Here is a 16290-nt window from a genome sequence, read left to right on the forward strand (position 1 = left end):
GGATGTTGGCAATTTGATCTCTGGTTCCTCTGCCTTTTCTAAAACCAGCTTGAACATCTGGAAGTTCACAGTTCACGTATTGCTGAAGCCTGGCTTGGAGAATTTTGAGCATTACTTTACTAGCATGTGAGATAAGTGCAATTGTGCGGTAGTTTGAGCATTCTTTGGGACTGGAATGAAAACTGACCTTTTCCAGTCCTGTGGCCACTGCTGAGTTTTCCACATTTGCTGGCATATTGAGTGCAGCACTTTCACAGCATCATCTTTCAGGATTTAAAATAGCTCAACTGGAATTCCATCACCTCCACTAGCTTTGTTAGTAGTGATGCTTTCTAAGGCCCACTTGACTTCACATTCCAGGATGCCTGGCTCTAGGTGAGTGATCATAGCATCATGATTATCTGGGTCGTGAAGATCTTTTTTGTACAGTTCTTCTGTGTATTCTTGCCACCTCTTCCTAATATCTTCTGCTTCTATTAGGTCCATACCATTTCTGTCCTTTATCGAATCCATCTTTGCATGAAATGTTCCCTTCTTATCTCTAATTTTCTTGAGGAGATCTCTAGTCTTTCCCATTCTGTTGTTTTCCTCTATTTCTTTGCACTGATCTCTGAGGAAGGCTTTCTTATCTCTCCTGGCTATTCTTTGGAACTCTGCATTCAAATGGGAATATCTTTCTTTTTCTCCTTTGCATTTCGTTTCTCTTCTTTTCACAGCTATTTGTAAGGCCTCCTCAGACAGCCATTTTGCTTTTTTGCATTTCTTTACCATGGGGATGGTCTTGATCCCTATCTCCTGTACAATCTCATGAACCTCCGTCCATAGTTCATCAGGCTCTCTGTCTATCAGATCTAGTCCCTTAAATCTATTTCTCACTTCCACTGTATAATCACAAGGGATTTGCTTTAGGTCATACCTGAATGGTCTAGTGGTTTTCCCTACTTTCTTCAATTTAAGTCTGAATTGGCAATAAGGAGTTCATGATCTGAGCCACAGTCAGCTCCCAGTCTTGTTTTTGCTGACTGTATACAGCTTCTCCATCTATTTCAAGCCTGTATTAGTCCTTTCTGGCACTATAATGAATGCCACGATTGTTGTTGTTCAGTTGCTCCCACAGATTTGGACTAAAGCAGCAGACATGCATTTCTGACAGTTCTGGGCACTGAGAGTTAAGTTCAAGATCAAAGTGTCAGCAGGTTTGAGGTCTGGCGGGGGCCACCTCCTGGTTCATAGCCAGGCGTTTTCTCTCTGTGTCCTCATGTGGCAGAAAGCCTGAGGGAGCCCTCTGGGGTCTCTCTTACAAGGGCACTAATCCCATTCACGAGGACTCCACCTTCATGACCTAGTCACCTTCCGATTGCCTCCTAATTCCACCACACTGGAGGTTAGGTTTCAACGTATGAAATTGGGCAGGGGTGGGGGGGGGGGCAGAGGGCACAAAAGCATTTAGTCTAGCACAACCCAAAAGTTGCCTCCTCTGGGTGACCTCCCTGATCACCTCCTCAATTATTCTTTTTCCCTTTCTCCCTTTTTTATGTCTTCAGGATTTATCATCACCCTGGCCTTAAATCATGAATCCCTATTTTTAACTCCCTACCCTAGAAGGAAAACCCCAAGGGTGGGTCTTACTTAGGGCAGTTAACTGTTAGACCTTCAGACTCTAATAAAAGGAATGTGATGGGCCCTCAGCGAACCTTCTCTGAAGGGAGGATTCTGGAGGAAGCTTTGGAATCAGACCCAATTCCCACCCCCGTATTGCTGTGTGTGACCTCAGGCAGGTTGTAGTTTGCTCTGTAAAGTGATGGGCATTATTGCATCCAGTTCAGTGGTTCTCCTGAGAAATTGCACCGATATAGGAACTTATAAAGTGAGCCCCTAAGTGGTGGTGATTATATCATTATGCACATCTAGAAAGGAGGGCTTTCGAGTGGGAAGAGAGACAATAGTCACTGGGGGAAGTGGAAGCTAGGGGTAGAGGGAACCTGAGGAACTTTTTAGCCAACCAAATACTTTGCCTTTGCTGCTGGTGGTGGTGATGTGGGAGTGGGAGGGGGCGTTCTGAGAACCACTGGGGCCAGGGGAGAGCCAGGGCCTGGCTGCCTTAGAGAAGCACTTGCATCAGCCCAGGGAGACCACTGATAGAGCTGCAGGTCCCAGGTGCCCTGCTGCTCTCTGGCTGTGAGGCCTTGGGTAAGATCCAGGAGCTCCCTGGGCTCCCTCCACATTTCTAAAGTAAGGATGCTCACACCTGTCTCAGGCCAGTGTTTCTAGGGGGACAGAGAAGCCAGCAGTGATGGAGACTCCCCTTTGGTCCCCAGGCGATTGCTCCCTCTATATCTGGGTCTTAGGTCCCTGCAGTTCCCACACCCCCAACGTGGTCCATGGATGCCCCTGATCCTCCTCATGGGGCCACACTGTCTTCAGGAAAGGGGAGGGAAGGAGAAGTGAGGATAAGGAAGTTCTTCCACCTACTGCCGGACTTTCCTATCACCAAATCTAACTGCAGGCCAGGCATGCGCAAAACAGCAGCAAGCTCAGGGTGTGAGTGGGAGAGCAAAGAGGCCCCACGCGCCACGGGGCGGGGGGCCTGATTCTGCTTTCGGCACATCTGCAGGAGGAGACATTCTCTTCAGATAAATCTTCAGAGCAGCCAGATGTCTCTCCCCAACCCCCAGCAAGGAGAGGCTTTATAACCCTGACCTCTGCTCTTTTCTATGCTGGAGAGGTCAGGTCCTTGGTCCCCACATTGGTCCCCCAGCCTGAAATCAGGGCTGGGAGGAGCATCGCTGGCCCATTCCCTGGGCCTGCACAGTTCAGCTGCTCCTTACAGAGCTGTCTTCCCCATCATAACTGGATCTGCTCACTGTCCACGCGCTTGGCCCTGGCTGGGGCATAACTGTCACCATCAGTGAAAGCCGGGGACCGTGCCTTAGAGAAGCACTTGCATCAGTCCAGGGAGACCACTGATAGAGCTGCAGGTCCCAGGTGCACACATGAACATATATGTGGATGAGGATGTTGTGAAATCTGTATATTAGGAGAAAAAGATACCCCCATAACCTACCCCTAACCCATAACCACCCAAAAGCCACCATCTCAAGAAAGTGTATTTCCTTTCTTTTCTTTTATTGACTCTTTTTTAGGATGTTTAACATAGTTTATATTTAGAGTCCTATTCCTTTCCATTAGATCATACTATGAGCGTTTCCCCCTGTCACTAAGAATTCCCATGTGTCCCTCAGTAAGTGCAGCAGAACTGTCTGTCCTGTGGGTGTATCATAATTTACAGAACCAATTTCTTGACGCAAAACATTTAGATAGTCCTCTCTTATTTTCCATCTTAAACCCAATGGCAATACACTTTGCCACGCATGAATTTTTGTTGTTGTTTCCAGGTGATTTCTCCAGGATCAATGACTAGAAATGGAGTTTGATCCTTGGGGTGATATATTTGCCATAAAATGTGTGAGAGAAGGAAAGGTTCCCATTTTTGAGAATCCCACATTTTTTGAGCAATCTAGACAGCGTATATTTTAGATAATAGCATGTAAATACATGAAATATCATGAAAATTTTTGTAGCACTTTATGTTTTATAAAGTACATTCTTAATTTTACCTTCACAACAAGTTTAAAATAGTGCATTCTTCTATATACTGGTATCTAGAACAAAAGTAGTCAGCCCCTGGTTTTCTGAGTTGGCAACCTACTTCTCCCATTGCGTGAAGTTGTTCTGTTCTTGAAAAGAAGCAGACACAGTTTCAAGTGGTTAAGAACTCAAGCTTCAGCAGGAGATCCAGCACTGCCATGTAAATTTGGTCTTGTTAGTCTCTCTCAGCCATAGTTAAGAGGCTGATGGAACAGGGTGGGGATGGTGTGTTTGGAGTTACAGCGGAAGTTGTGAAGGGAAGACCATCTGGTTATGAGCTGTTGTCATGGAGGTGGCAGAGAAAACATAACCACCCCTCTCTGTCCTCCCAAACTCCAGTTTCCTGCTGCCATCTCCCAACTTAAATGGAAACCAGCTGCCTGGTCGCTCAGGAGATGCAGAGTAGGGTCAGCCTCCCTAGGGTAAAGAGGAAGACAAGGAAGGGATCAACAGCCAGTGAAGAGATTCACAGGGCAGGTTCCCAAACAAAGGAACTTCAGTCCTCTTGGGGGTTTGGAGCCCAGCACGGTGGCACGTGGAGGCATTCTACTTTGCCTCCTCCCAGGAAGAGCAAACCTTCTGAGCTCTTTTGGTGGTCTTGGTGTTGTCTTATCTGAGATTCTGGTGGTGCTTGCTAGACCAGACACTTCTCTGGCCCTGCCCCGCCCCATCTCCTCCCCAGGACCACACACAGAGGCCAAACTGCGATCTTTTCCTCCCCTTCTTCCCGTCTCCTTTGAATTCCACTTTCTCAGAAATCCTCAGATCTTCAGGAGGAAGAAGGGCAGGGTGTGGAGAGGAAGCAGTGCTTCCCTTTCCCACTCTGTGCCTTGAGGCTATTTGCTGCCCCCTTAATAAACCCCAAACCCCACACAACCCAAAGCTGACAAGGCCCCTCTCTCAGAGGAGCATCCACCTATGGACAGTGGTGACTTCTGTATTGGAATAAGACTCTATTAAAAAAAAAAAAAAAAAAAAAAACCTCAGGAATAATAGCAGGGAAATATAGCTGGAGGAAAGCAGATACTCTGGGTTGTGAGTTACAGCATCCTCAACTTTCAGTTCCCCTTCATTGAGCACATCCCTAAAACAGCAATGCCTGGACATGCAAACTCTCTGGGTAAGGATCCAAAGACAGGAAGACCCCCTTTCCAGCCCCCTTATCTGCCCCCAGTCTGCATATAAACTGGAGAAGTCCAGTGTATCAATGCCAGGAATGGCTCTCTTCTCCAGAGCAGGGAGCCCTCCTCTCTTCACCCCATCCCAAGCCCCAGTGCTTCACCCATGTGAGGTGATATGGCTGGGGCGTTGCAGCCTGCAAGGCTTCAGTACCCACCAGACACTTGTCCCTGTTTTTATACAGTATAAACAGGCACCGGAGCAACAGGGAAAGTGGGATCACAGCCAGGATGGGGTTTCAGAGCAGTGTGATGACATTGCAGAGCGCTTTGGCCACCCTGGGATTGGGGAGATTATTTATAAGGTGACACATAAGGGACTGCAGCCATGAAATTAAAAGACACTTCCTCCTTGGAAGGAAAGCTGTGACCAACCTAGACGGCGTATTAAAAAGCAGAGACGTTACTTTACCAGCAAAGGTCCATCTAGTCAAAGCTATGGTTTTTCCGGTAGTCATGTATGGATGTGAGAGTTGGACTGTGAAGAAAGCTGAGCACTGAAGAATTGATACTTTTGATCTGTGGTGTTGGAGAAGACTCTTGAGAGTCCCTTGGACTGTAAGAAGATTCAACCAGTCCATCCTTAAGGAAATCAATCCTGAATATTCATTGGAATGACTGATGCTGAAGCTGAAACTCCAATACTTTGGCCACCTTATGGAAAGAACCGACTGATTAGGAAAGACCCTGATGCTAGGAAAGATTGAAGGTGGGAGGAGAAGGGGACGACAGAGGATGAGATGGTTGGATGGCATTACTGGATGTGATGGACATGAGTTTGAGTAGGTTCCAGGAGTTGGTGATGGACAGGGAAGTCTGGCATGCTGCAGTCCATGGGATCACAAAGAGTCGGACACGACTGAGTGACTGAACTGAACTGAACACACGGGACCATGAGGGCAATCATTTTGACCTTGAGACAAGCAGACACATTTTCACCAAGGCACATCAGATTCACATGGGCCTCACCTGGCTAGGTACTTTGTCCTGAGAATTTGATCTGGGAGCCTGGGTAAGTGGACACAGCCTCTCTGCACAGATAGGAAGGGTGACCTGCTGGCAGTTGCAGGCAGGTAACTCCCCTTCTCCAGCATACAACTAGCAGCTCCCAGGAGCCCAGACCCTGACCCATGATGACCAGGTATCCCAACAGGCAGACCCACCTGGAGATCCTCCTGTCACCTCCCATCACCTTTCCATTCACACCCTTCTCTTACCACCTCTGCTGGCATTGCCCACTCAGCATCTCAGAAGGTCAGTCTTGGGGACCATCTCCTCTAGGAAACCTTTGTGAGAACCCAAAGAATTACCCTTTCTGAAGTTTCCCATAGACATCCTTGTCTCTGCTGTAGGATCTGCTCCTTGAAGGCAGGGACCTTGCCTTAACTATCTGTAGGTGCTAAAGAGAGTTTGCCAAAGGAAAGAACAAATGAACAAAGTCCTGAGTTTCCTCGCTGTCCTAGAATCTGGGCATCCTGGGGCCGAGTCTGATGGCTGAGTTCCTGCTAGAGCAGCCCCAGGCACGTCTTCTGTTTGTTATTAACTTTTGTTGGAGTGCAGCTGGCTTACAGCGCGGCGCTGGTTTCAGGCACACAGCAGAGTGAATCAGTTATGCGTGTACAAATATTCACTCTTGTTCAGAATCTTTTCCCTTACAGTCCTTGCAGAATACTGAGCCAAGTTCCCTGTGTTATGCAGTATATTCTTGTTAGTTATCAGTGTTATGTATAATAACGTGTGTGTCAATCCTAATCGGCCCATCTTTCCTTCTCCCCATTTCCCCTCCCCCATCTTCCCCTTCGGCAGCCATGTTTTTTCTCTGCATCTGTGACTGTTTCCCAGGCACATCTTTATTGCTTATATTGACACTCGAAGACACAGAGTCTAACTTGTCACATAAATGTGTCTGGTCTCAACCATGTCATAAGTGTCTTGGGGACAGACCTCATCCTTTCCACATACCATGAAGCCTGGGGCTGGGCAAATGCTGGTTTGCAAAAAACAGAAAGTGGATAACAAGCTATCCGTTTCTTTCCGTGGAGTGCTTTAGCTTGAGTGCTCCACCCTTTCAGGGCAAGATTAACAACAGACCAAAGAAAAGTAACTGTCTTTGACCTTTTTCTTACCCCAAAGGAAAGTCAGTTAGTAAACATCAGTTGTCAGCTGATTTCGACTTCACTTGCATCAGGCCTTTGAGGCCAGAATGTTTAGGAAGGAGAAAGTCCAGTGCAAGCAAAGGAGAGTTATCTATAGCCACAGAGGTTCCTGCCCTTCCCCTGGACCCAAGTCAGACGCATGCAAAGCCATCGCCCCCTCCCCGCGAGTTCGCTGGGTAAGGTGACTTTTCTGACCCAATACCATCAAGCAACAGGCGTGGCTGCCGCTGCACTGCTGACACCCACCGCTGTCGTGGCTTGAATTCACCCAAGACTTCGTGACACGCCCGAGTTTCCCTTCAGGATTCGAAGACCGAAATAATCTTCCTCTTCCCAGAGTCCTCTGCCCTGTGTGTGAGTTCTTTTCTTGGCTGGACCAGGTGAAACAGGAATGGGGTGCTTCTTCCAGGACCTCTGAAGCAGGAGGAAAAATCATCAGAAGTGGGTGGGAAGGTATGAAGACAAAGCCTTGCAGGAAAAAGAACGTCCCAGCACAGCTTTATCAGAAAATACAAGAGAAGTGAGGCCCTTGGTGGTGACAGGAGGGTCACCGTATGTCCCTGGGGCCAGTGCCTAAGCACTGCGACCCCTGAGAATCCAGCTGCTGCTTAAGGCTGTGCCTTGTGAGTTGTGTCCAAGCTGCCAGGCGGAACGGAGAATGTCGCCTACGTGGGGGAGCAGCACCTCTGCACCCTGCTGCCCCCCAGGGCTGCTGCCTTGGACCAGGGGACAGGCGACTGACCACCCTGCAGACCTAGAAAATCAGCAGGGGTTGGCTGCAGCCAAATTACATATGGTGCAGGAGCAAGGCCATCTCCAAACTCAGCAGCTGGCGCTGAGGAGAGAGAACACATTTTAGTGCTGTGGCATCCCAGGTTATAACACAGGCGCTGCCCCTTCCATCTGTGAGACTTTGACCTCTTACTTGAGCTCTCTGGGCATGCATTTTATTGTCTGCAATTCACAAAAAGGCGCAAAGGCTTCCCTTTTGCTGGCTTGCTGTTCAGAGCTACGAGGCAACTTCACCCAGTGCCTTCTTCCTAGTAAGACCTCCTCCCCCTGCTCGCCACCCCTACCCCAAGGCTGAGCCCCCAGGACCTGTGTCAGCACTTCCCTAGTCCTAGAACATTGTGCCCACCCCTGAAAATTCCCAAGATTCACTAGAATATCAACCTCCCCTGACCCCTACCCCCATGCCCCACCTCCATGGGAGGTGGTGACATCCCCACATGAGAGCTGGGGCAGGAACAGCCCTTCCCTTCCTCTCTGGATCCACAGCTACAGGAAACACCTGATGTCCCCACCCTTGACCTGGCCCCCTCTGGCAAGTTCTGCAGCTGGGTGACCACACAGGGGATTCAGAAGCCCAGAGGTATCAGAATGCTTGGCCATTCCACTGCCATCACCCACAAGAGCTTTCACGGGTATGATGCAAGTGAAGTAGAAATCAGCTGTGATTTGTTCTCCTTCTGTCGGCTTCTTGCCTGATCTCTTGATCAGGCTGCCCTAAAGGGTTTAATTTATTCTTGTTGTTGTTTAGTCACTAGGTCGTGTCTAACTCTTTGTGACCCCATGTACTGCAGCACTCCAGGCTTCCTGCCCTTCACTATCTCTCGAAGTTTGCTCAAATTCATGTTCATTGGGTCAGTAATGCCATCCAACCATCTCATCCTCTTGTCACCCCCTTCTCTCCTCAGTCGTTCCCAGCATCTGGGTCTTTTCCAGTGAGTCAGCTCTTTGTATTAGGTCGCCAAAGTATTGGAGCTTCAGCTTCAGCATCAGTCCATCCAATGAACATTCAGGATTGATCTCCTTTAGAACTGATTGATTTGATCTCCTTTAGGATTGATTGACTTGATCTCCTTGCACTTCAAGGGACTCTCAAGAATCTTCTCCAGGTGGGATGTTCTGAGAGAATAGCATTGAAACAAGTATACTATCAAGGGTGAAACAGACCACCAGCCCAGGTTGGATGCATGAGACAAGTGCTCAGGGCTGGTGCACTGGGAAGACCCAGAGGGATGGGATGGAGAGGGAGGCGGGAGGGGGGATCGGGATGGGGAACACATGTAAATCCATGGCTGATTCATGTCAGTGTATGGCAAAAACCACTACAATATTGTAAAGTAATTAGCCTCCAACTAATAAAAATAAATGAAGAAAAAAAAAAAAGAATCTTCTCCAGTACCACAATTCAAACGCATCAGTTCTTTGGCACTTGGCTTTCTTCATGGTCCAGCTCTCACATCCATACGTGACTACTGGAAAAACCATGGCTTTGACCATACACACCTTTTGTTGACAAAGTGATATCTCTGCTTTTTAATACATTGTCTAGGTTTGTCATAGCTTTCATTCCAAGGAGCAAACATCTTTTAATTCCATGGCTGTAGTCACCATCTGCAGTGATTTTCGAGTCCAAGAAAATAAAATCTGTCACTCTTTCCACTTTTTCCCCATCTATTTTCCATGAAGTGATGGGACCAGATGCAATGATCTTAGTTTATTAAATGTTGAATTTTAAGCCAGCTTTTTCACTCTCCTCTTTCTCCCTCATCAAGAGACTCTTTAGTTGTCTAAATCACAGCCTGTAAACATCATGGTGAATGATACCCTTGGTAAGAAACCCACTTTACACTGTGACTCAGATCGATAGGCTCGTGGTGTGTGTGCACAGGTAGTCAGAGCTCCCTAAACAGTATCCCAGCTGCAGGTGAGGGACCCAGAGTAATATCCATAATAAGACTCAGAATCAAGCCAGTGGCTGCAACTGATAAATACCTGTTCTGAACTAGGCATCACGTGTGTGTGTTGGTTGGTCAGTCTGACTCTTTACGACCCCATGGACTGGAGCCCACCAGGCTCCTCTGTTTTTGGGATTTCCCAGGCATGAACACTGGAGTGGGTTGCCATTTCCTTCTCCAGGGGATCTTCCGACCCAGAGATGGAATCCACATCTCCTGCACTGGCAGGAGTATTCTTTTACTGCTCAGCTACCAAGGAAGCCCCTCATCTCTGGTCAGGGCGTTGCAGTCTCAAGGAGAGCTAGGAAGGAAAAACACAGGGTACTTTGGGTCTCTACAGAAGGTGGGGCGGCCACTCATACTTGTCCAGTCTCAGGACTAGACGTCTGCTTCTGATCCCAGACCCACACAGGACCATAAATAACACTTTGTTTTGCCATAAACACCCCCCACCCCGCTACCTTCAGTTACCCATCAACCCCCACCCCAGATCCTGAGTTCACAGTGATCCTAATTCCAAGCTCATATGTACCCTTGAACCTCAGCAGTGATGACCGTTCATTCCAGTCTCCTCATCCAGTTGCATAGTACCCTGTCAACGCCATGCACAGGGTCTGGCCTTAGTCCCGCTGGCCTTCTGCAGATACCCCTGTCCTTGCTGCTAGCTGAAACTGCACAGGGTGCTGTAGCCCTTGAGCACTCTCACTGCGCATCTCCAGAGGCCAGAGATCAAAGCCCAGGTTTTAGGACCCTTGGTGCTATGGATGGCAAGCAGTTATTTGGGGAGAAAACAGAACTAGAGAGAAGTGAGCACTCTTATAGGGGCTAAGCTTTCTGCCTGGAATGCGTATACTCTTTTCTGTGCAGCAAACTCCTATTCATCCTTCATGAGCCCATCTTGATAAACCCTCTCTGGAAAGTCTTCTCTTACACCAGCAGTTCTCAACCCTGAATGTGCATCAGAATCACCTGGGCCCCAACCCCAGCATTTCTGGTACAAAAATGTAGAGCCTAGGAATGTGCGTTTCTGACAGGCTCCCAGGAAATCCTGCTGTTTTAGGGACCACACTCTGAGAACCACCATCTTACACCATCTCCACCTTCCTAGACATGCCCAGGCATCCTCCTCTCTGCCTGTTCTGAGCTATGTGGCAGGTCTGGCCAGACTGAGGTGTCCCTACCATGGAGTCAGTCACATGGTGTGACTTGAACAAATTAATCTCTGGTCTCTACATATAAGCCAAGAAATTCACCCCCAAGTGATCCAAGCCCTTACTTTGGTCCTCACCCAGCTCACCTAGGCTCATCGCTGGGCAGGACCTGCAGAGTTAAGCGTGCCAACCCGAGGCTGCTGAGGCTCACACAGGAGAGACGCCAACCCAGGGAAATCAGTTACACTTGCCTGGAGCTTGGCTTCCAGATCTGTAAAAAGGGAATAATAGTGCCTAGGACTGAATGGGATTGTCTCAGGGACTATTTGAATAAAAAACCTCAAGTGTTAAGAATGGTACCTGGCAAATGGCAAGCAATTGTCAATTGTTTTAAAAAGAGAAATAACAGTCCTTTCTAATCCTGGCTGCATTGGTCAAACTTGACTTAAGAAAGGCTGGCCTTCACCTGGAAAATTCCTCACAGCAATCTTGGGTATTTGAGCTTCTATACCCATCCACGCTGACTTAACGAAGGTTCTGGCCTTTCTTACTTACTCTGAGGGGCTTGGTAATCTAGTAAATTCCAGAATGCTGGCCTCTGAATGCATTCATTTGTATGCATGCCTTTATCCTAGGAATCATGCATTCAGTAAATGTTTATTAAGTGCCTAGTCTGTGCTAGAGACTAAGTCCCGAGCTGCATTTGATCACCCTGGGTTGAGGAGCCCAGCATCCACTTGACCTTCCCTGTCTGTGCCTCCCTGCCCCGCCTGACGCCTGCTCTGTTTCTGCTGACCTGAGGCTTCGTTTTCTCCTCTCCCCACCTCCAGGCTCTGTGCTGGCCCTGGGGCCCTCAGCCTGGCCCTCCCTCCTCCGGGGGCCTCAGACCTGGAATCCCTGCTTCCTCCCACCACCAGCCAGCTTCTTATCAGAAAGAGGCATCTGGCAGCTTCACTGGGGAGAATGACCTCATCACACTATAATTAAAGCAACTCTCTGAGCGGAAATGACTATTATGAAGCAGCCTTCTCTGTTTTAATAGGAGGCCCCCTTGTAATGGGAACATGGGATTTCCATGTGAACACTGAAGTTTCCATGCTGTAATAAATCCTTCCTCTCACGCATCTTCCAGAGGGGAGGCTCCTGCTCTCCTGCACATCCTAGCCTTCTGTCCAGATCACTCAGCTTTGGAAAAACACACTCAGTAACTTGGATAGTCCCACAGAGTGCCTCTCCCACAGAAGAAGAATGCAGAGGCCTGTGCAGGGTCTCAGAGAGGGATCTCTGGGAGGGGCATCTTCAAGAGAGATGAGACACAGGGCCCCTCAGAGAAGGCAGGCTAAGTCCCTGCCTCCAGCCTGACCACCCACCAGCTATGTGATGGTGGGCACATCACTCAGCCTCAGTGGCCCACCTGTGAAATGGGCTAATAAAAGTGGTGGTGATGTCACTCAGTTGTGTCCTACTCTTTGCAACCCCATGGACTGTAGCCCACCAGGCTCCTCTATCCATGGCATTCTCCAGGCAAGAATACGGGACTGGGTTGCCATTTCCTCCTGCAGGGGATCTTCCCGACCCAGGGATCAAATCCTCATCTCCTATTCATCTCCTGCATTAGCAGGCAGACTCTCCCATTGCACCACTCGGGAAGCCCCCAATATACCACGCACCTGGTATACTAGGTGGACAGCAGCTAAACCAACATATGCGGACGCCCACAGGTGATCTGCTTTTACCATCATCACGAGAAAAGCTAAGGCCTGCAGGGCCAGGTGATGCTGCACTAAACCCAGTTGGCCCTGTCATCACACCCTGCCCAGGTGTCTGCCGAGCAGGTACAGGCAGGGCTCTGGGTCAGAGGTGCAGTAGGGATGCAGCAGGGGCCCTCACGTCCTGGAGATGCCATATGGTGCCTGACGGCCCCAGGGTTCACACAGTGCTCTCCAGCAGCGGTCAGCAGCCAAGCAGGGCCTGGGCCCTGCCCTGCGCTCCCGGCCCGAGGCCTGTCCGTGTGCCGCGCGGTTCCCCGTGCACCCTGGGCCAGTGCACCCGTGAGCAGAGGGCGCGAGCTCAGTGGAGACACTGCAGGGAGTGGGGAGCCATCCTTTCTCATCTCGGGCTCTTCTGTTCTATCTGCAGAGCCCAACCCTGGGATGGCCTCGAGTGAGATGGACATCGCTGTCATTGCAGGTATGCGGTCTTGGGGCCCTGCAAGCAGGCAGGAGGGTCAGAGAGATTCACGGGAGGGCCTGCCGTGGCCTCACCTTCCTTCTCGCAAAGGTTAGAAGGTGGGCCGGGGACTCGGTCTCTGTGAGAAAACGTCCAACACAGCATCCTAATGGATGAGGGGCCCAGACAGCCAAATCAGGGCCTGTCAGGCCCTGGATCCACAGGGTTGGAGTCTGGAGGGAGAGCCACTCCAGTGAGGAATGTGCAGGGCTGGATGGGCTTGAGGGGCTGACCACGGCGCCCTGCCTTCTTCCCCAGCTCCCTCCAGCCACACTCTTCCTTGCCATGTCTTACACTCCTGTCTCCCTATTCTAACCCTGCTCCAGCCTTGCTTTGAACCCCATACTGGCCCTTGCTGGTCACGGTTGTGACCCCAAACTGTTTCAGGACCCACTAGGTCTGTGAGATATAGCTTTTGGTGTCCTGAGATTCACACGTCTTCCCTAGTTCATTCATAGCTCAGGGAACTTCATGATTAAATATAAATAGATAAAAGCAGGTGATCACACTGGTGTTCTCCTTCTCTCTGGGCGCTGCACCTTCTTTTTCTTAGATAATATCATTCACATCCTGCAGACAGAAGTGCCTAAAGGCAGTGGGAAGTTGAGGAAATTGTGCCACAAAGCAGAGACTGGGTTCAGCTAAGGCCTCCACATATTTTCCAACAGCACCTCCCTCAGTAAACCCACCTTCTAAGTCAAGGCAGAGGGTTTCTTCTGCACTTTAAAGCAAACACCTTAGCTTGAACCCCTTCCCAAGCTGTGAGAGTGCCACCTGTTAGTCCTACCCTAACTCTTCCATCCTCCCCACTCATCCTATCTCTCCAAGACCCTGAGTGACCTGGTCCTTCTGACTAGCCCTGGCACTGCACCACCAGACCCCTACCGCAGAAGCACAGGGAACTGGATTGGGGTGAGGAGCTCAAACCAGATTTCACCCAACCTGCCCCCGACACCGTGGACAGCCCTCACCTCCTCACCGTCCTCCTGCCCAGAGGACAGCCAGCTCAACTGGTCTTCCCAAAGCCATGCACTTCGAGTCCCATGCCCAGTTGGGATGGTCCAGCTTTTAAAACCGAGAACTCTCAGATTCGTAAAGTATAAGAGAAATACTGAGGGATGGAGTGATGCCCTCTGCAGGGGAAGGCTAATCTTCTTAGAGGAAGTGGTAGAGGCTTATGATTCAGAAGGAAGCATCCAAGTTTACCAGGAATATAAGAGGGGAAAATATTTTCAGCAGACAGAACATTTGCAAAGACATGGGAAAATGGTCAAATAAAAAGTGTTTGGAGAATTACAGATCAGCCAGATGGACTCTGGTAAGAAGAGTTTGAAAATGATTGCAAATTCTTAATACTGAGGCGTAACAAAGTTTTAGAGGGGGCCATTCATCTGAGGTACTAATGATAAAGAACCTGCCTGCCAATGCAGGAGATGTAAGAGACGCAAGTTCAATCCCTGAGTCGGGAAGATCCTCTGGAGAAGGGCATGGCAACCCACTCCAGTATTATTGCCTGGAGAATCCCACGGACAGAGGAGCCTGGCGGGCCATGGTCCATTGAGTTACATAGAATCAGACACGGCTGAAGTGACAGCGCGCATGCATTCATCTGCAGACTGAAGGAGGACTTTGATTAAACATGAATGCTTCTTGGAAGGGAAAGACATCAGGTTGTTAACTGGTGATTTCTGAGGAGAAGGATTAAGGACATTTTCATCTCCATTTTCATTTCTCTATATTTGCCAGGTCTTACAAAACGAGCATGACTTTATAAAATAAATTTTTCACTCTTTTAATATCTATATGTAAAACACCTAATTCTTTGGAATTAAACTTATTTATCTCTTTAAAAAAATAAAAGTTTCAAGTCCCATGAACTTCTAAGTTTTAGGCAAAAACATGAGTTGAATTCTGTGGATGATGCTTGGAGGCCTGCCTGCCTTGGTGGACCAGGAGGGCCTCAGAACAGGGTCCGTTCTGAGATGATTCCAGCCTCAGTCTGAGGGTGCTGCGTGGAGGGAGGGGGAGGTCAGGGGTCATGTAGCCGGGCACAGGGGAGGCAGCCTGTCCAGGCTGGGCGTCCAGCCCCGTGCCTGTCCTGGCGCGCCCCGTGGCTGCGCCTGCCCCTCCCGCTCCGCAGCCCCGCCCCTGCCCGCGCTGAGCTGTGTGCTTCCCGTCCCGCAGGCGTGGTCGCGGCCGTGGCCTTCGTGCTGGTCTGCTTGCTGCTGCTCATGCTGCATTACCTGTACCGGCACAAGGGCACCTACCACACCAACGAGGCCAAGGGCACGGAGTTCGCCGAGAGCGCGGACGTGGCCCTGCAGGACGACCCGGCCCTCCGGGACAACGGCGGCAGCAGCAGAAAGGAGTACTTCATCTGAAGGACGTTACCAGGACTCAGCGCCCCCCACGCCTCCCCGTCCAGGAAAGAGCCCCACCACCCGCCCCATCACCTGCAGCGCCGGGCAGCCCTCGAGCGCCCCCCACAGCCCAAGACACGCACCTCACCTGGGACTCGGTGCCACCCGGGGTGGGGGTGGGGATCGAAGGAGGAATCCAGCTGGAGAGGCTTTTCCCAGGAGCCAGGGACGCTCAGCCAGAGGGAGGAGGTCCGAGCCCTCCAGGGCTGTACAGGTTACCACCTGCGTGGGGGTGGAAGTCCTCTTTGGGTGTGAGTGGGGTGGTGGCCTGGGGGAGCAAGGAGTGAGTTGTCATCATGCTGACTGGGGACAGTGGTATCAAACGTCAGCCCTTGACATTTGGGGGGAACAGCAGGTGCCAGAGCTCTTAGGCACCTTTGTCTCCCATAGATGCAGCTCTGGATGATTGGAAATAAATTTGAAATGTAAGGGAGCATTCAGAGTCAATGACATGACTGTGATTGTTGTGTTCTCTGATGAACTCTGTGAGCTGATGCTGGGACACAGCTGCGGGCTCCGCCGGGCGGTTATCAGAGAACATGATCTATAGGGGTGGCTTCTGGGCCCCATGAGGGAGGGAGGGACCAGTGACCAGCAGGCCTCTTCCCCACATGAGCACAGCTTCAGGAAACACATATAGGGGTGCAGTGTCCCTCTAGAAATAGATTGTCCCAGCCCCGATGGCACTGGCTGAAGCGTTGGTTCCCAAATGCCTGGTATTAGAAAGAATGGACCTACTAAAAATATGAGTGAACCTCATCAGA

General features: G+C 50.0%; 1 protein-coding gene across 1 annotated transcript in view; it reads left to right on the plus strand.

Moving 5' to 3' along the window:
• GYPC (glycophorin C (Gerbich blood group)) overlaps positions 1-15959 on the plus strand; it is a 45147-nt gene extending 29188 nt beyond the window's left edge. Inside the window, exons 2-3 of the mRNA XM_043894449.1 lie at positions 13017-13067; positions 15291-15959. Of these exons, the coding sequence (XP_043750384.1) occupies positions 13017-13067; positions 15291-15487 (248 nt within the window). The 3' untranslated portion in view covers positions 15488-15959. The remainder of the gene's footprint in view (positions 1-13016; positions 13068-15290) is intronic.
• The last annotated feature ends 331 nt before the right edge of the window (positions 15960-16290 follow it).

The sequence above is a fragment of the Cervus elaphus genome, chromosome 33 (assembly GCF_910594005.1).
Source record: "Cervus elaphus chromosome 33, mCerEla1.1, whole genome shotgun sequence".
Classification (NCBI taxonomy): domain Eukaryota; kingdom Metazoa; phylum Chordata; class Mammalia; order Artiodactyla; family Cervidae; genus Cervus; species Cervus elaphus.